At 42.3% G+C, this 21199-nt stretch overlaps 1 protein-coding gene across 8 annotated transcripts in view; it reads left to right on the top strand.

Annotated features, from left to right (window-relative positions):
* The window catches only part of yeats2 (YEATS domain containing 2), a 130518-nt gene that overhangs the window by 48420 nt on the left and 60899 nt on the right, over positions 1 to 21199 (top strand). For all 8 annotated transcript variants that reach the window (XM_060834947.1, XM_060834942.1, XM_060834941.1 and 5 more), the window contains one exon: positions 2110 to 2217. In XM_060834947.1, coding sequence (XP_060690930.1) covers positions 2110 to 2217 — 108 coding nt within the window. The remainder of the gene's footprint in view (positions 1 to 2109; positions 2218 to 21199) is intronic.

Here is a 21199-nt window from a genome sequence, read left to right as displayed (position 1 = left end):
CAAACACTATACTTAAAGGTGCAGAAATTCCAATCAGGATTGGATGCCGTATTTTGGGCAAAAAAATGAATATATATGCAATTGGATGATTTATGTTCTGGAAATGCATGGAAAGAAGCCACCTGCTATAACAGGAGAGAAATATGCAGGAATCCTCACAGCAGGAGAGAGGATTATTGTCAAGATCACACTTTTTTTTTTAAGACAATCGGTGTGCCATATTTTGTGTGTCTAAATGAATGGCAGCATGACCAACAAATTTGACAGCAGCTGTGAAAGAATATGTAAGTTAAATGGCAGGTTGATGGGTCAAGGTGTGAGGTGGGTGAAGAGGTAGTGTGCTAGATGAGTTGGGAGGCTTAGGGTTGGGGGGGGGCGGGTGTTGGGTTGTGGCGGTGGAATTTCCAGGAATGAATACAAAAATGGTTCATATTCAGCTAAACGATGCTACGTTTAAGGTGTGGCAGCTTTGAGGAGTGCTAAACAGAGCTGAACCTTTGCTCCTGGCTGAAAGCATGGAATCAGAACTTCTACCAGCTCTAAACCCAACCCAAGAGCTAAGACAAGTTACGCTTACATGTATAGTCCAGGAACATGAAGTTTTAAAGGAATGCGAAAAACTATTTGGCCAGAAACACACTTTCCCACAGATTAAGAATACATGAAGGAGTGATGTATTTGTTATAAATATTTTAACTTAAACAGACTCCTTATTCTGAAAGACTTGTGTTAATTCCTCACAAATATACTGTTTTTTTTAAAAAGTAGTTCCTGGACTGATTCTAATTTTTAATTGTTTACCCTGCTTTGAATGTTTTTCTACAAACAAACGTACATCAACATCTGAGCACATCCGGGCATTAATGCAGTACTCTTGACATGTGGCTGTTAATCCAACTTGCTCACATTGTGAAGTTCAGTGATTGGGTGTCATGATCATGCAAACATGATTTTCATAATTGACACCTTTTCAGTGGCAAGAAAGAAGTAGAAATTAAACCTTGGATCTTAAAGCTGTGCTGTTAACTAAATTCTATCATTGTTTATATGAAATATTCCAATGTTAAAAGAAAAGTGCCCCCAGACTTTTGTAGATGTTTACCAGGCAGACATGGATGCCAAGATGAAAATGTAGTGCCAGTTTTAATGAGTATGTAAAAAGGCAGGAAGGCAGTATGGGGTGAGAGCAATGCAGCAAGATTTGGAGCACATAGTCTACAGGGCTAAAGACAGAGCCATCAGTCGATTGGAGGGGCGTTCAGATGGGTGGGATGGTTGGGGGAGATGTACTTAATGCCAGAGGTGGAGGCCTAGCAAGTTATGAGGGAAGTGATAAAATCATGAAGGTGAAAATTCTAGATTGGAGTTGTGAACTGACCAAAAGCCGATGTTAGCCAGTGAGCTAGGAGTGATGAGCGAGTAGAACCTTGTGCAGGAGAGGACAAGGCCACCAAGCTTTTGGATGAATTGAGAATTGAAGGATGACAGGCTGGCCAAAGAACATTAGAACACCCCAGTCTGGAGCTCATAAAACATCAAATGAAACTGTCTCTGCTCTTATGGGTTAAGTGGTTAAAGATCCTTTTTTAAGGTGAAAGATAATTTTTTAATCACTTGTGGGACCTGGGCATCGCCAGCTGGCCAACATTTATTGCATATCTCTAATTTCCCTTGATATATATGCACTGTTGGAAATTCTGCACTCAGTAATTTAAAGTTTGGCATTTATTCCTATATATTGTACATAGCCTGTGTGATTGTATGATGCATGCAGTCTATTTTAGTGCTCTGACCCTGCTTTCTCAGGGTTAGAAAAATATCACTCGATCAAACTGTCATCTTCACATGAAGTAATGAGTGGAAACATTGCAATGCTTAGTATAAATACTTCTTAGGTTAATTTCCATTGTTGCCTCAAAGGTCTGGAGTCTGTCTCCCAACATTACCTGTGGTTTCAGGTGTGGAGTAGCCTATGTGATGTTTCTCAGTGTGAGGACTGACCATTGTCTAGCACTCCCAGTCAATGCTAAACTCCAGTAGTGCAGGATCAGCTGTTCACAGTGAGAGAACTAGAGATTGACAGTTCAATTTTTGTACTTTTCTTTTTAGCAGGAAGATGCACTTTTTGCAGCTATGCCCCCATTGTGCCCCATTGGAAGCCACTCCAAGGTTCAAAGCCCTAAACCTGTGACTGGGGGTCTCGGAGGCTTCACCAAGGTAGGAATTGGGAGTTATCTGATCCAGATAAGGATGTTGTGATTAAAATCCTGCTTTCCCTTTTGGATCTTGTTAACGTGGTTATTGGTCTTGTGCATGTGACAGTCCTTTTGCTACATGGTCCTACACTATGAGATGGTAGGGTAACAAGTGATTCTTGCATGCAACCTTCCCTTGAATGCATAGTTATACAGCTATTGTGAGGGTCCATGCATGTCAATTGGCATGCCAACATCATCCTCAGTGTTGACAATCTTGGGAGTCCTGTGCTGAATTTAGCTATAGACGTTTAATGCAGGGAGTGGAGTTAATTGCTTTAAGGTGAGACAAGGAGAGCTGCTAACTCTGTGCTCTCAGTGGCATCAAAGGGAACAGTGAGCACTACAGTGATCGCGAACAGTTCACCTACATTGAGGGGCCCAGGGGAGCCTGAAATCCCAGACTTTATCAACCCATCCAGCGATGTGTAAGTAAGGAGCTGGAGGTCTTGGGGCTAAAGGGCAACTGGTTAAAAGAGAGACTGACCTCAGTGATTGCATCGGATGTGCTCTGAAAGTTTTAAAGAGCTGGGCCCAACCTGGCCCCACTCAAGCCGGTGTGGTTAAAGCTGCTGGGCTTCCTGCTTTGATATGGATGTTTCCTTGTCATGGGCTAAAGTAACAGGGAAGCTGTTATGGACCCAAGGACAGGCTCCAATAACTCCTCCATTCCCTGTAAAATTTCAGATTTGGGTTGGGGATAGGCAGCAGGAAGGCCTCTGCTGGATTTTCCTTTCTCCCACCCTCCTGCACACTGACTAATAGAGAAGCATGAAATCCAGACAATGGAGTTTCCACTGTTTCTTGAAGAGTTTAGATGGCTGACTTAAACTGGCTCGTAACAGTACCTGCTTTGCGATTGGATGGTTTGTAGTCTGTCAGGAAAACAGCTTCAATTAAATTAAAGCTAGCTGTTACTAATAGAGCCAACCCAAACAGTTAAATGGGTTTATGGGATATTAATTGACCCATCGGTTTCTAGTTATTCTGATTCTGAACATTGTACTTGTCATGAAAAACACCCAGAACAGTGACTGAGAGTGTGGGGGCCTGTGGAACGGGCTATCAAGGCAGTCTGGGGAGGAACTGGCTTTTTGAAGTGGTGTGCATGACATTTTCCCAATTGCAGAAATGAACAGAGATCCAAGATAAAAACTGCAGGAAACTTTTGGGCATGTCAGGGCAGCATCTCTGGAGGGAACAGAGTAGTTAATATTTCAAATATAAACCTTTTATTAGAACTGACCATTAGCAGTAATGAAAAAGTGAGGGAATGGAGAAGAGAGGCTAGAAATAAGTATAGATCATGATGCACAAAATTTGACATGTGGACTGTCTGGCACATAAAAGCATAAGAAATAGGAGCAGGAGTAGGCCATCTGGCCCATCGAGCCTGCTCCGCCATTCAGTAAGATGATGGCTAATCTTTTTGTAGATTCAGCTCTGCTTACCCGCCTGCTAACCCTAACCTTTAATTCCTTTACTGTTCAAAAATATACCCACCTTTGCCTTAAAAACACTCAATGAGGTAGCCTCAACTGCTTCGCTGGGCAGGGAACTCCCCATACTTTGTACATGCTCATTCTCTGACTCTGACTAAGTCTGGCAAGTACACCACTCCTGTCATGGCACACAGTTGTACACACACACTCACCACCTACCTATATACACAGAGACACACGTTACCACATGCGCTGACAAACAAACACCTCCCCACACACAGTGACACACCCACACGTGCCTTACACACACATGGGCCTTCCCATACGCACTGAACTATCCATATGCATTAACATGATCACAGATCCAATGTACTGACTCACAAACCACCGCTCCCTCACTCTTTTTGGAGCAACTGCTCCTGGCTCTGCATAGAGGGAAAGGCCTGGATCTCTTGCCACACTCTGTGGAGGCATGTACCTGGATCCATATCCTCACCCTGCACAGAGAGACGTGTCTAAGCAGTGAAGAGGTGAGGCATCACAGATTTGGAATGGTGCCACAGAAACATGCAGTAAAAGTTCCATGTTACCAAGAGGCAGGTGGGATGGTACAGGCACTCTTTCTACTGCGTGTGATGTTGTCTGTCACAAGAATTGTGACTGATATATTAAAATGTTCCTGTCATTTTCAGTGACAGTAACAAATAACAGTAACCATTTGAGAAACATAAAACCACTTGCTCACTCTTGTTGGAGAATCCACTCGTACCTTTTAACACCTGTACAGACAGTGTAATTGGCTGCTTAGTTGCGTGCCTATTTTAGTTCTGCTCATTCTAGCTTGCTGCCCTGGAGGCAGCTGTGTTGAAACTAGGCTGGATTGAATCTACTTGGTTTTGTGAGTAAGTTCAAGAGACTGATTTTTCTGCTACTACTACTGTCTGGTCATCTTATTCTGGATTCTAGCCCATGGCATATCATGATGACAATCATGTGTTTGGATATTCTGGGTTATGGAGGATGAGATAAAGGAAAAAGTTCATTTAAAGGGAACAGTAAGATTAAGTGAACTATTTTAAGGCATTCTGCTTCTTGGGCCTTCAGGAGTTCATGTGAAAGTAGCCTTGTGGCTCCATTGCATCTCCACAGCTCCATCAGTGCCATGGACACTTTGGCAATGGGAGTAACTGTTTTTGGTCTTGGAGGTAGGTAAGAAAGACCAATAGGTGGACATACGATCCTCTTCGTGGTATTTCATACTAAGCTACTGGGGATAAAGGGGGTACTCTTCACTCATATCGACCCACAGATATCCACCAGTCTCTATTGGACAGAGAACCAATGCAAGGCGATGCATCCATATCACGATTTCGATTTCGCAGCTGCCACAGAGAAGCTACCAAGGGCTGTTGCAGAGATCTGAGCACGTAGTCCAAATGGATGCTGCAATGTGATGCTGAAGGAGTGTCGCACTGTCAATGCTAGCATCCTTGCATGAGATGTTGAACCATTTGCTCTGTCAGGTGGCATGAAAGATTTGACAGTGACGAAGCAAAGAGGAGTGAAGGGTACCTCCAATCAACACCTAAAGCAAATTATTTCCTGATGATCATATTATTGTTTCTGAGAAGCTGCCATGCTTCCTAAACAGTGACAACACTTGACAATCCTATATTGTCTGTGCTACATGGTTGAGAGATGCCCTGTATAAATGCATTTTTTCCTTTCCTAATCAATTGGATAACCTAGAGTCACCAGTGGGCCATCCTCCTCAGAATGATTGCATAACTTGAACTCCACTAGCTACAGCTTCATGCTCTGCTGCTTGTCAGATACATATGGCTTCTGTCATAAGAGTACTGGGAGAGCATCCAATCCCTGCTGAGATTTTTGTTTGCTCAGGGTATCAAAGCCTGAAAGGTTGAGATTGGCAGCTGTTTGGCAGAGCAGGCTTGAGTGGCAAACAAAAACCTCTTCTGGTCACCCTTTGCCGCTGCAGTGAGATGAAGGGACCATTATTAAACCCCTGTCTGCATTCTGTGTGTAATTCCTTTCAGAGGTATCTACCAGGATGCAAACCATCAAATTGGGGAGGCAATTTGATGTCAATTCCATCTCCGTGATGTAGTATGCTAAATCATTCCTCTTTTGTCAGGCAGGAGCTAGCTCTCCATGCCTGGGTGTGGGGGAAATGATGTAAGAGTTGTGCATCAAACTCAAAGAGGACAAGGGAGCCACCAGCAGGGCTGAGTTCTATTTTCCTGTAGTTAAATGTCCCAGATCGGAGTGTTCATGGATTAGTTTTGACGGAAGCCTTAGGGTTTAGAGCTTACTGATTTTTCCAAGTTGCCTGTGTGGTGTAATGCATTTGTTTCATTCTTCTCTTTTCTGTTATGTGAAGAGCCTCTTGAGATGTGACTATCAATGGCAGCGATGATGCTAAGACTGATATTAAGGAGAACTGTAATCATTTCCAGTATTACTGTTCAAGGTTCACAATTCACTGGTGATTTAAACACCCAGAATATGCCAAGCACTAAATAGTTAAAATTCAAACACTCAAAGCATTGGGGAAATTTGCCTGAGCATGAGGTTGACCTCAGCTACTGCTGCACAGTAACATATCAATAAAACAGTTCTTCCATTCACATAGCAGCTGCCCAGTATTAATTTATGCCACCCACCTGAATACTGACTTTTTGTGCTTGCCCGCCTGTTGAATGGATTGTTTGAGCTGGGAAATGAATGTATATGTTGTAAAAGACGCATAATCTTCCACATTCATCTTCTCTGAACACATTATGCCCTAGTGCACAGCTATCCGTTCCCCGGTCAAAATGATCAGTGGCAGCACAGTGGTGCTGGGAACAGTGCATTATGAAAGGCAGGAGGTGCTGTGGTGACTGCCCTACTGCTGATTGGCATTCGCTTCTGACCTAGCAAAGCTTTGATGATTAGAATACTCATTAGTTTTGAAAACGTTCCATTTCCTCATTCCTCCCTATCTCTGTAGCTTCCTCCAACCTTGTGAGATATGTCTGCACCTCAGTTACTCCCTGATTTGATTCTGTCTATCATTGGTGACGATTGCTTCAGCTACTAAGATCCATGCTTTGGAATTCCCTCTTAAGTTCTCTGCCTCTCTGTCTGTCATTGTTCTAACCTATCTGGTTGACCAAGCTTTCAGTCTGGTACCTTAAAATCATGTTGAGGCTTGCTGTCAAATGGTGTAATCACCTATGAAGTGCATGGATTGAAGGCACTGTAGAAATATATGCTGGTGTTCAGTACTAGCACGTTACTGCTGGAGGTGGTGGAAATGTCATTGTGGTATGAAGCAGTGGCCGCCTGGGAATGCAGTAATGCTCAGGTTGGTGAATTGTACAGGGCGCTGCAACGTTTCTGAGGTTAAGTAACAACACGAAATACATAGCAGGTTGGTTAGTGTTTATAATTTCTGAAAACTCAGTGGGAGGTTTCAGTTGTTTGTAAAACAGTGCATATTCTTTAGGCAATCTGATGTTCTGGTTCCTTTACCCAAATAAACTATAATTTAGTTCAGTGACATTGAAACGACCTTTGTATACCAGTTGGGCTGAAATTGGGATTAACGTCAGAAGAGGTAGATAGGTTGGTCTGCCAATTAATGCTAACCCACTGACACTTCCAAAGTGTCCTAGCAGAAGGTGACACTCTTAGGTGCAAACTGCAGTCTTATAATCTACATAGGACTCCAAAGGAACTTTAAGAATAGGTCTAGTAGGGTCCTTTGCTATTTGATAGTTATAGAGGAGAACAAGGAAGTGCTGCATTGCTATAGGTACCATCCTTGGGATAAACAGCGAACAGCTTTTTTAAAATTCACCTCATTACTGTTTGTGTGATCCATTTCCACCTTATATTTCCAATTTACAGCTGTCACTACAATTCAAAATGCAATGTCGAATATTTAAGAGCTGATAGGACACGATAAAGTGCAGGTACGTGTCAGTGAGGATTTCATCAAATACCTATAGGACTGGATGACCTCCACTGCCAACACCACCCAATCACTCCGCCATGTTTTGGTGTACCAAGTATTGTGTGGTTTGGAATGTTTGGGCATGTGACTGCCAGAGTGTTTTCTGGGATTCTGAGACCTAAGGCTTCATTCAGACCTGATCGCCTCTACCTCCTGATTGACCGCTCACAGCAGCTCGCCTGCTTTCGTCAAGCTCAACCATCTGAGCTCGTCTAGATAGCCCAGGCTGAACTGGACAAGTTGAGACCAGTAGCAGACATGCAATGTTTTTGAAGGGATCCAGAGCAGCATAGGAATAGGAGTCATTTATTCAGCTGCTCAAAATTCCTTTAGTTCAGTTTGATCATGGCTAATTGAGACCTTAACACCGTCTACCCATCTTGGTTGCACTCCTATTCCTGACACCCAACAAAAATCATTGGAAACTTCCTTTTTCAGCTTCTCCTTGACTATATTGTCAGTGGAATTCAGGGAGTGTCGTAACAGTTGTTGGAAGATTATGACCGCCCACCTTTCCACCTTCTGCGTTTCTCTCAAGTGATAAATCAAAACCGTAGCAACCTTCACAACTATGCAAAAGCAATGTTCTTCCTGATGACTCAGACGGCTAAAGCAGTAGGAAACGGAGCTATTAACACCCATAGTTGCACAATCCACCCCCAGTTTACTTCAATCCATTTACTTTCAACAAAGATGCTTATTTGATGTCAAATTCCTTCTTCTCCTAAACTTAATTTACATAGGATATAGTGCACAGAAACGAGCCACTTGGTCCAACTGGTCTGATCAGTTGTTTGCACTCCATGTAAATGTCTTCAATTTCTTTTCTTCTGACTTTGCTATCGTTGCCTTTTATTCCATGCTACCTCATGTACATAATTCCCTTTATTGAAGATTAATTTACTGGTGGGAGGTATTCTACAATATCATGTCCAGTGACCACATATGCCTGGATGGCGAGAGTGAGCAATGAAGGCATTGCAATGAGACTCTATCTTCCCTTTGCCCTCTGATACACAGTTTCGAGCAAGAGCCTCATATTTCTGATTGGGATTGAAAATTAGTGATTGAACTTCCTCCTCCCTAGACCGGATGAACAATTGCTGTGCTGCTGTGGTTGAGATATTCTTGCTTAAGCGGCTTAGCACCATGCTGGGCCAAACTCTTTACCCTCAGAGACACATGAAAAAATAATTAAATACTGACAGTCAAAAGCTGCAATGTTCCTGTTCAGGGAAAAGTGGCAGAAACATTTTGAAGAAGAGGTCATGAGTGATTCTGAACTCAAATACAAACTTAACAACTCTGAAATAAACAAACTACACCTACATGTATGAACCATGATCTGTCAATATAACAATATGTAGGCGCTATCTGTCTTTGTGCTCTCTAGTTTCTGAGTCACTGAATTGTCAGCTTGGCACAAATGCTTTTTTTTTGAGTTAAGACATTGAAGCTTTAAGCCATCAGTACATAATCCAATTCTGACTTTTTTGCCACTTCAGATTACTTTCAGAACAAGGTGGTGCAATCTTAAAATTAAAACTGGGAGATTTCAGAGTATTGTTAGGAAGTACACTTTCACTCAAGGGATAATGGAAATCTGGGAATCACCCCAAACAAAAGCTTGTAGTACCTGGGATAATTGGAACTTTCAATCCTGACATCAATAGATTTTGTTTTCATAGATGAGGGATATAAATCAAATTCAGATAAATGAAATTGAGGTACAATATGTGATTGAATAGTGAAATAGGCTCAGAGCATTAAATGGCCTACTCCTTCAAAGTTTGGGAGAAGATTTGTAGCTCGGGTGCTCGTTGTTGTGGTTCTGTTCACCGAGCTGGGAATTTGTGTTGCAGACGTTTCGTCCCCTGTCTAGGTGACACCCTCCGTGCTTGGGAGCCTCCTGTGAAGCGCTTCTGTGATGTTTCCTCCGGCATTTATAGTGATTTGTATCTGTCGCTTCCGGTTGTCAGTTCCAGCTGTCTGCTGCGGTGGCCGCTATATTGGGTCCAGGTCGATGTGTTTGTTGATAGAATCTGTGGATGAGTGCCATGCCTCTAGGAATTCCGTGGCTGTTCTCTGTTTGGCTTGTCCTATAATAGTAGTGTTGTTCCAGTCGAACTTATGTTGCTTGTCATCTGAGTGTGTGACCTACTCCTGTCATATTACATATAGATTTAGCTGTGTGAGCAAGGTGAAAAATTAAATTGCATCAATTACAAAGATCCTGTCATAACCTCAGTATGTATCCATTACGTAAAATAATTACTTGAAGTGTTGTCCCAGTTGTGGAACAGAAAGTATGGCAACTAATGTGTGCAGAGTAAACTTCCACAGGCAGTGATAAGTAAGCAGTTTTTTTTAGTGATACTGATCGAGAAATAAATATTTGTCAGGTACTGCAATAGGACCTTTTACATCCAGCTGAGAGAGCAGGCAGAACCTTGGTATAGTATCGCATCAGAAGAGTCGCACCTTTGATAGTGCTGCACCCTTCAGAATTGCAATAGAATATTAATGTCGATTATGTGGTCAAGACTCTAGAGTGGAGTGTCACGAGTACTGACACGTAGCAAAGAAAATTACTAAATGATCGAAACTGACTGTTTCATATGTAAAAGAGTCAAGAAATCTGAATTCTTCTTTAGTTCTCCACATGCGGCTCGAACCTCATTGCAAGGACCAAGGAAACTCCAAGAGATGAAGCTCCTTTCTCTGAGATTTCCACCACAGTTTTAGTGGGAGATCAAATTCCCACAGGTATTACTGACCTAACTAGCAACTGGTGCCCCTATAGTGCCTGCAGAAAGATTCGTCTGTCTTTATAGATGAAAAAGAGAACTGGCACTTGAAAGGTTAACCCACATGTTTATGTTTTGAAAACAAGTTGGTATGAAAGTCCACGTGGAGGGTGGCTGCCTATTGTCTGGCCACTCTTTATCTGTACAGCTGCATGCATCACAGCTCCACCTTGTGGAGTTTGCTAGCAATGAGACTCTGTTGGAAAATCAAATTGATAAACACAAAGCTGTAGGTTTTCACTCTGCACAACTCATTATCCAACAAAAGGCAAATCAAAACTTCCCTGGAGGCTGAGAGGTGACCTTATAGAGGTTTACAAAATTATGAGGGGCATGGATAGGGTAAATAGACAAAATCTTTTCCCTGAGATGGGGGAGTCCAGAACCAGAGGGCATAGGTTTAGGGTGAGAGGTGAAAGATATAAAAGAGACCTAAGGGGCAACTTTTTCACATAGAGGGTGATATGTGTATGGAATGAGCTGCCAGAGGATGTGGTGGAGGCTGGTACCATTGCAACATTTTAAGAGGCATTTGGATGGGTATGTAAATAGGAAGGGTTTGGAGGGATATGGGCCGCGTGCTAGCAGGTGGGACTAGATTGGGCTGTGATATCTGGTCAGCATGGACAGGTTGGACCGAAGGGTCTGTTTCCATGCTGTACATCTCTATGACTATGACTCAATAAAAAAAAACCCTGAGCAATTTGAAACCTCGTTCTACACTACAAATTTTGCCTGGCATTAATTCGTCCAATCATCCACCTTCTACACATTTAACATGTTCCCTAATTTTCTGTCGTCTGCAGGTTTCGACATCACTCTTTTTTAGTCTGTATTGTTTTTGATTTAATTATAAACAGCAATAGTTGAAACATTGACCACAGGAAGAAACCAGTGTTAACATCCATTGCATCTGAGACACATCTACTATGTGCCAATTTGACCTCCTCTCCTTCAGCCAACTTCCAGGCTGTGTTGCAATAGTTCCTTTGCTATTATGTACCTTCATTTTATCAATAAGCTCCTAAGCTGCAGTTTAATAGTGCGCTTTTGAAAATACACATCTTTCAGTGGGCATCAGTAGCATCACTCACCTCAAAGCCCTTTCTTTTAGCTCCCTGAGAATTGGCGCAAACAGCAGAAACTACATTTCCAGTAGCTACCTGCCACATTCTGCAAGAAAATTAATTGCCCACCTCCAGGGAAAAGGGGATGCCTAGGAAACCATCTACTTTGCCTTGCCCATGACCGTATTAGCCTGGTGGATCAGCTTTAAGTAATAAATTGGGGAGAAACCAGAAACCTTACCTTGTTAGTGCCATTTGTCTTTCATGGATAAACTCTTTACTAAGGCAACTGGGAATTCCTGGAATTGGCGTAATCAATGCAATCCTTTTAGAGAATTCTTAGCAAATTTATACCAGGCTGAATTTGGGTCAAAATTCATGCATGGAAATCACTGCCTTTAGTTTAGCCACAAATTCTTCAGAGAACACTCTGATGTTTATTAGGCACAAGGTGTCTTTCATAAATCCAAACTGTATTTTGAATCTCATTGTGCTCAGTGAGCATTGTGACCTCTAGCAGTTTGCCCATTACTGAAGTTAGGCTCGCTGGTACATAGTTTTTCCAATTCCTGCTTCAAGTATGCAAAGATCTTTGGAAAATTATGGTCAGGACCTTCGGTGCTTTTCCTTAATTTTCTGTGTCATTTTACATCGCATGCCATCAGAGCTTCGCTGTTACAGTTTCAGATTCCACCTTTCGTTCAGTTGACAGTTCTATCCAAATGGCCGATGGCAAAATTTTCTTGTTGTAACAGGCTGCTCCATCTTTGAGGTATTTTAGATGTTGGAGATGATTCCTTCAATTCCAGGAGCAGCAATTACTGTTTTATATGCTGTTTCATTGTTTTGGAACTTTGGAGGAAAAAAAGTTAACAACAGCGTTATTAAAAGGAGAAGAACCGACAAAGGCAGCGCATGGTGAGGTCCGAGCAGGAGAGAGAGAGAGAAAGAAAGAAATCCACACTGCTCACTGACACAGCCGTGAACCTGTACAGTTACTGCCTTTGCTGTTTGAATTTGTGCTGGACATTGGAGTTCATCTGGGACAGTTAACAAACAGTGAAATTCACAACTAATCTTGGAGGAATCTATTTGGGAGAGGTCACAGCACTAAAACAGACAAGTGAATATTTTTAAGTATGGTCTTACAGTAAGTCTGCAGTAGTGGGTAGAGTGGGTTCTTTCTTGATTATATGTTTTATTGAGCTATGTCTCTTGTTTAAACTTAAAAAATATAAGCCATAAGTATTAAGTTAGCCGGGAGCAGTGTTTTGTAGAGGAATAAGACAGTGCTATTTTCTGGATCTGCAGATTGAAAGAAGCAAAAATGGCCTGGAGTAGAGTGATATGCTCTTCCTGTCGGATGTGGGAGTTCAGGGAGAGTTACTGAGGATTATATCTGCAATAAATGCCGTTGGTTGCGAATCCTATCAGATCAATTGGATCGGTTGGAGAGACAGTTAGAGGCAATTAGGAATGTACAAGAGCAAGAGGATGTGATGGATGGTAGTTATAGAAAGGGAGAAAAGTTGCAGATACAATCACATGGATGGGTTAACTCCAGGAAAGGTAAGAGAAGTAGGCAGGTAGTACAGCAGTCTCCTGTGGCTGTCCCCATTTCAAACAATTATGCTGTTTTGAAAAATGTAGAGTGTAATGGATTCTCAGGGGAACATAGCACAGACAGCCTAGTTTCTGATATCGAGACTGTCTCTAATGCAGTGAGGGGTACATGGGTTTCAAGAGATCAATTGTGTTAGGGGACTCTCTAGTCTGAGGTGCAGACGGATGTTTAGATTAGATTAGATAACTTACAGTGTGGAAACAGGCGCTTCGGCCCAACAAGCAACCCACCCAGACCCATTCCCCTACATTCACCCCTTCACCTAACACTACGGGTAATTTAGTGGCCAATTCACCTGACCTGCACGTTTTTGGATTGTGAGAGGAAACCGGAGCATCCGGAGGAAACCCAAGCAGACACAGGGAAAATGTGCAAATCCCACACAGACAGTTGCCTGAGACAGGAATTGAACCTGAGTCTCTGGCGCTGTGAGGCAGCAGTGCTAACCACTATGCCACCGTGCCCGCCCACGTTTCTGTGGTTAGCCGTGAAAAATCAGGATAGTATATTGCTTCCCTAGTGCCAGGATCAAGGATGTCTCAGAGAAGGTGCAGAATGTTCTCAATAGGAAGGGACTAGCACGAGGTCATTGTACACATTGGAAACAATGACATAGGAAGGGAAAAGGATGAGATTCTGAAGGGAGAATATAGAGGTCCTCGAGTAGTAATATCTGGATTACTCCTGGTGCTGTGAGCTAGTGAGGGTAGGAATAGGAGGATAGAGCAGATGAATGCGTGGCAGAGGGACTGGTGTATGGGAGAAGGGTTCACATTTTTTGGATCATTGGAACCTCTTCTGGGGTAGAAGTGACCTGTACAAGGACAGATTGCATCTGAATTGGAAGGGACTGGCAGGGAGATTTGCTTGAGCTGCTCTGGAGGATATAAACTAGTCAGGTTGCAGGGTGGGACCCAGGGAGATAGTGAGGAAAGAGACTGATCTGAGAATGGTACACTTGAGAAAAGAAGCAAGTCAAACAGTCAGGGCAAGCAGGGACAAGGCAGAGAACAAGGTAGGTCTGATAAATTAAACTGCATTTATTTCATTGCAAGAAGCCTAACAGTGAAGGCAGGTGAACTCAGAGCATGGTTAGGAATATGGAATTGGGATATCATAGCAATTACAGAAACATGGCTCAGGGATTGACAGAACTGGCAGCTTAATGTTCCAGGGTACAAATGCTACAGGAACGGGAGAAAGGGAGGTGAGAGAGGAGGGGGAGTGGCATTTTTGATAAGGGATAGCATTACAGCTGTGCTGAGGGAGGATATTCCCAGAAATACAGCCAGGGAAGTTATTTGGGTTGAACTGAGAAATAAGAAAGAGGTGATCACGTATTATAGACCCCCTAATAGTCAGAGGGAAATTGAGAAACAAATTTGTAAGGAGATCTCAGTTACCTGTAAGAATAATAGGGTGGTTATGGTAGGGGATTTTAACTTTCCAAACATAGGCTGGGACTGCCATAGTGTTAAGGATTTACATGGAGAGGAATTTGTTAAGTAGGTACAGGAAAATGTTCTGATTCAATATGTGGATGTGCCTACCAGAGAAGGTGCAAAACTTGGCCTACTCTTGGGAAATAAAGCAGGGAGAGTGACTGAGGTGTCAGTGGGGGTGCACTTTGGGGCCAGTGACCATAATTCTATTAGTTTTAAAATAGTGATGGAAAAGGATAGACCAGATCTAAAAGTTGAAGTTCTAAATTGGAGGAAGGCCAATTTTGACAGTATTAGGCAAGAACTTTCAAAAGCTGATTGGGGGCAGATTTTCGCAAGTAAAGGGAGGGCTGGAAAATGGGAAATCTTCAGAAATGAGATAACGAGAGTCCAGAGAAAGTATATTCCTGTTAGGCTGAAGGGAATGCTGGATGACTAAAGAAATTGAGGGTTTGGTTAAGAAAAAGAAGGAAGCATATGTCAGGTATGGACAGGATAGATAAAAGTGAATCCTTAGAAGAGTATAACGACAGTAGGAGTATACTTAAGAGGGAAATTGGGAGGACAGAAAGGGGACATGAGGTAGCTTTGGCAAATAAAATTAAGGAGAATCCAAAAGGTTTTTACAAATATATTAAGGACAAAAGGGTAACTAGGGAGAGAATAGGGCCCCTCAAAGATCAGCAAGGCAACCTTTGTGTGGAGCCGCAGGAGATGGGGAAGATACTAAACGAGTATCTTGCATCATTATTTACTGTGGAAAAGGACACTGGAGGTATAGAATGTAGGGAAATAGATGGTGACATCTTGAAAAATGTCCATATTACAGAGGAGGAAGTGCTGCATAAACGTGGATAAATCCCCAAGTCCTGATCAGGTGTACCTGATGCGAAAGTGATTGCTGTGCCCCTTGCTGAGATATTTATATCATCAGTAGTCACAAGTGAGGTGCTGGAAGACTGGAAGTTAGCTAACATAGTGCCATTGTTTAAAAAAGGTGGTAAGGACAAGCCAGGGAACTATAGACCAGTGAGCCTGACGTCTATGGTGGGCAAGTTGTTGGAGGGAGTCCTGAGGGACAGGATGTAGATGTATTTGGAAAGGCAAGGACTGATTGGGGTAGTCAATATGGCTTTGTGCGTGAATTTGATTGAGCTTTGTGAAGAATTAACAAAGAGGATTGATGAGGGCAGAGCATTGGACGTGAAGTATGCGGACCGTTAAGATTCGAGAGTTGTTAGCAAGCTTAGATCTCTCGTGGTACAGGGGGTACTAGCCATTTGGATACAGAACTGATTCAAAGGTAGAAGACAGAGGGTGGTGGTGGAGGCTGGTTTTTCAGATTGGAGGCCTATGAACAGTGGAGTGCCACAAGGATCGGTGCTGGGTCCACTACTTTTCGTTATTTATATAAATGATTTGAATGCTAGTATAAGAGGCGTAGTTATTAAGCTTGCAGATGACACCAAAATTGGAGGTGTAGTGGACAGTGAAGAGGGTTACCTCAGGTTACAACTGGATCTTGATCAGATGGGCCAATGGGCTGAGAAGTGGCAGATGGAGTCTAACTTAGATAAATGCAAGGTACTGCATTTTGGGAAAGCAAATCTCAGCAGGACTTACAAACTTAATGGTAAGGTGGTAGAAAGAGTTGCTGAACAAACAGACCTTGGAGTGCACGTTTATAGTTCCTTGAAAGTGGAGTTGCAGGTAGGTAGGATAGTGAAGAAAGCATTTGGTATGCTTTCCTTTATTGGTCAAGAGTATTGAGTTCAGGGGTTGGGAGGTCAAGTTGTGACTGTACAAGACATTGGTTCGGCCACTTTTAGAATGTTATGTGCAGTACTGGTCTCCTTCCTATTGAAAGAATGTTGTGAAACTTGAAAGGATTCAGAAAAGATTTACAAAGATGGTGCCAGGGTTGGAGGATTTGAGCTATTGGGAGTGGCTGAACAGGCCGGGGCTGTTTTCCCTGGAGCGTTGGAGGCTGAGGGGTGACTTTATAGAGGTTTATAAAATCATGAGGGGCATGGATGGGGTAAATAGACAAGGTTTTTTCCCTGGGGTGGGGAGTCCAGAATTAGAGGGCATGGGTTAAGGGTGAGAAAGGAATGATGTAAAACAGACCTAAGGGGCAACGTTTTCACTTAAAGGGTGATATCTTTATGGAATGAGCTGCCAGAGGAAGTGGTGGAGGCTGGTACAATTGCAGCATTTAAAAGATGTCTGGATGAGTATATGAAAAGGAAGGGTTTGGAGGGATATGGGCCATTTGTTGGCTGGTGGGACTAGATTGGGTTGGGATATCTGGTCGGCATGGACGAGTTGGACTAAAGGGTCTGTTTCCATGCTGAAAATCTCTATGATTCTATGACTTGTGCCCTTTCACCTTGTTCACCACACATCTCAATTTAAAAAGTCCCAAAAACTTTCATCTCTCAATATGTAAAATTATGTGACACGTGTGAATTAAAACAGGAGACGCAAATTTCTTGGTGCAAACTCAGTTACTGGTTTTTATGTCTTTCAACAAAATGGTACCTTCAAAACAGACTCTCTTTATTTTGGTCTCACAAAGCTGCAATCATTTTAGGGTCATGTTCCTTTCTCTTTACAACTATATCATTCCAGATAAGATCTCAGGTGTAACAATCAAACAATGGGAATTAAACTTTGTCCATATTTACCACTACCGTAACATAAGTTTCATTTTGAGTTTTAATTCCTTGTTGAACTATGAAACTCCAGCTTCTGTTGCATCATCTCTTCCAGTGGAGCTGATGCTATTATTGTATCATAGTCATCTCCCATTCGAAGATTTCCTATTGTTTCTCATTTCCAATTTTTCTTTCCTATTTATTTGGCCTCATTCCTTTCTCCTTAGTTACTGGAATGTGAGCGACGCTGAGAAAGGCTAGACTTATTGCTCATCTTTGAAAAGTTGGTAGGGGGCCCCCTCCTTGAACAGTCATGAAGAGTAGCATTAGTCTCAATTGAAATGTGTTATTTGTGTTCCTTCATTTCATTTTGATGTTATGATATCTGTGCCCGAGAACTTGGCACCTGTTTACATAATTATTTGCTGCGCCTCATTTGATAAATGTTCCCTGACTTTTGAGGACTAGGGAGGAGGTGGGGTGGACAAGGTGGGAGGCCGAGCAGTGGAATACATAGCTAACAGTCTTGCGTTTAGACACTCTATCATTCTGCCTTTTGCACATTCCGATCACTTAATTTACACAATTACACCCTTGCTTCCCCAGAACTCCATACCCCCCCCCCCCCCCCCCCCCACTATTGCATAAATGCTGCTCTTTCCACACTTCACATCAGCTCTAATGAAATCCTCTAGACTTGAAATGTTAGCTTGCGCTCTCCACAGATGCTCTCTGACCCACTGTGATTTCGAGCATTTTTGTTTTCAGTACTGGTTCCAGTATTTGCAGTAATTTGCTCTTATATAGCTAATAAAGGTGGATTGCAACTTCAAAAAGGAAAATGCTTGTGTAAACACCAAATGAACACTAATACAGATGAGTGTCAAACATGGTATTTTATTGTAGGAATAAAACAGATTGCACCTTCCTTGGAAAGTAACTGTCTGTATGAGAGGAGCAGAGGGATCTGGCAGTATGGATGCTCATATCATTACTAGTAGGAGTACTGATTTAATAATCCATAAAAGTGCAAACAAAATACTATGCATCGTTTCTAGTAGTATAGCAACAACTGTTCTGCTTCTATATTATAGAAAGGACATGGAGGTTACACAGAAGATTCGTAAGAATGGTACTAGAAGTGAGCAGTTAAGTCTGTCAGGAAGGATGGAATAGGCTAGCACCCCTTTCTTTCGAAGAGAAGCATGACATCATGGTCTTGAATATTTTGAAAGTGCAGACATAGAGATGATGATTCAATTTGCAGGAGATTACCATGGGCTGTCAATATAAGGCATTCATTTATAAATCTTGCATGGAATTTGGTGAAGTAATTAGAGTGTGATACATAGAATAATTGAGATGTTCAGCAGACTGCATTTAAGGGGAAGCTCAATAAACATGAGGGAGAAAGGAGCGCGCATACTGGGGTTAAATGACAAGGAGTTGGAGGAAAGTCATGTGGAGAATAAACAGAGCTATGAACCTGTTGTGTTGAAGGCCCTGTATCTGTGATATTGATACTATGTGTAACCCTTATCTACTTATCCACGCATTGCCTAAACTGCTTCCCAAACCTTTCCCCACTGTGACTCCATTTTCAAGGCATGAAGATTGTTGCAACAACTCAGAGTGTGTACTAGAGAACTGGCTGTGTTTGGGGAAAGAAGGACCTACCTATGAGATCCCGAGGAGGGCTGTCGGCCATAACTGTTTTGGAGTTTGTAACTGTAAAATTTCAGTTCACTTGTGATCCTGACCCCACTTTGGAAAGGCATGCTCTAGCTATTCCCCCAAGCTTATGTTATCTAATTACCCGACAGTTACTTAGATTGAATCCAGTTTTACTACTTTATTAGGTAATACTCCAGAAAGTATATCAGAGAGATCTCTTTGTTATCCTTTAGATAATTTCCATTTCAGCTTATCTTTGGATACCCTTAGCCACCTGTCAGTTTGAGACTGAACTGAGAGTTCTGCAAAATGTCATGGAATTTGACCCCACTCCCCCCCACAACATGGTCCTCACAACTCGCAAATAAACCCCATCACGGCCACTTCATCCTCCTGTCCTTGCCCCAGTATTTCATCGGATATTCATTCTTTGAGGAGTGAAATTACATCACGAGTGTTGGGATGCACCACAGCCTCTCAAGATGACTCTGTGTTTGCAAAGTATTTGCTGAGGATTAGGGACTGAGACTGAGTTCAGTCCATGGTCCACAGGCCAATTATAATGTGATCACCATTCTGGTCATCCAACTCTGCACAGGCAGTTGATCTTAGTCATACAGACCCTCCATACAATCTGTCCATGCCGAACATAATCCCAAACTAAGGTAATCCCACATGCCTGCTCCTGGCCTATATCCCTTCAAACCTTTCCTATTCATCCAAATATCTTTTAAATTGTAATTATACCACATCCACCACTTCCTCAGGAAGTTCATTCCATCTTGGGACTCAATGACTTAATAGAATCAAATGCAAATTACCTTATTTAATACAGTGCATGGACAGGAGCTTTGATTTTGGAGCTTATTCTTCCCTTGATGTACATCTCTATGACTATAATGGGGAAAGATCACTGTTCCATTTCAGAACTATGGTAAACCCAGATCTTCCTGGCTAACAAGGGAGCACCATATTCCACATGGAAACATGTTGTTGTGGTGTGCATTGTAATTGGTAAATTTGAATCTAATAAAGTAAGAAAGTGCAAGGTTACTTTCTTTCTTGACATTAAACTTCCCAATTATTTCGCAGCCAGTGAAGCGTTTTTAAAATTTTGGAGTATATGATACAACAGAGTCAGTTTGCACATAGGAAAGTGCCACAAGCAGCTTTGTCACAGTCACAGACTGTTTCCATGAGGTATACACATTGGCCAGGACTCTGACTTTGTGCCATATGCCAGTTACTATGTGCCTGAGAGAATAGGCAGGGACTCAGTTTCATGACTCATTGAATGATGACACTCCAGCAGAGCAGCTCCCCTTCAGTTCTCTCCGGAACGGGCTTGAATCCACAATTTTCTCACTTGGAAGCCAGCATTTGCATTTTGTTTTGGGACAACAGAATAATTACTAACTTATTCTTTCACAATGAAACAATAGGGGGTGTGCATCAAAATAATGAATACTCACTAGATAATAATGTTTATTAGTCACTAATGGGAGGAGAGGCCTCACTATTTCAAAATCCTTTCACATCTCTCACCTTCTTCTATTAGGCTTTGCCCAGTTTCACATATTAAGTGACATTTCTGGGGTTTGTGCTTTTTATTTTGGCATTTTTCTCAGCTGAGCTACTTCCATATTTTCCTGGTGCCCTCTGTTTAAAGCAAATTTTTTAAAATTGGAGCAGATATTTGAACTTCACTCATTGAGCTAGCCAGACCGTGTTCGGAATGAACATGCAGCCGAGGTGTTGGCCTTGTAACACTGTGATAATTGTTTTGCCCCTTTGTCAGAGAGCCATTGGTTCAAATTGGTTCAGAGAACACAGTCTAGACCTACAATTCAGTGCATTGTTAAGTTCAGTACTGTTCAAAGTGTGACCTTTTGAATGAGATGCTAAAACAAAACCTTAGCCATCCATTCAGCAGGATGTTAAAGCTCCCACGCCACTCTCTTAAGAAACAAAAGCAGAAATTGCTGGAAAACCTCAGCAGGTTTGACAATGCCTAGGGAGCAGAAGCGGAGATAATGTTTCAGGGGTCACTGGACCTGAAATGTTAATTCTGCTTTCTCTCCACAGACTCCGCCAGCCCTGCTGAGGTTCTCCAGCAATTTCTGTTCTGTTTCAGATTTCCAGCATCCACAGGTCTTTGATTTTCCTGTCCACTATTTTGGAAGTGAGGTGCTGTCTTAATGTCTGGCCAG

This window comes from Hemiscyllium ocellatum, chromosome 13 (assembly GCF_020745735.1).
Source record: "Hemiscyllium ocellatum isolate sHemOce1 chromosome 13, sHemOce1.pat.X.cur, whole genome shotgun sequence".
Lineage (NCBI taxonomy): Eukaryota > Metazoa > Chordata > Chondrichthyes > Orectolobiformes > Hemiscylliidae > Hemiscyllium > Hemiscyllium ocellatum.
This window is presented reverse-complemented; position numbering and strand designations above follow the sequence as displayed.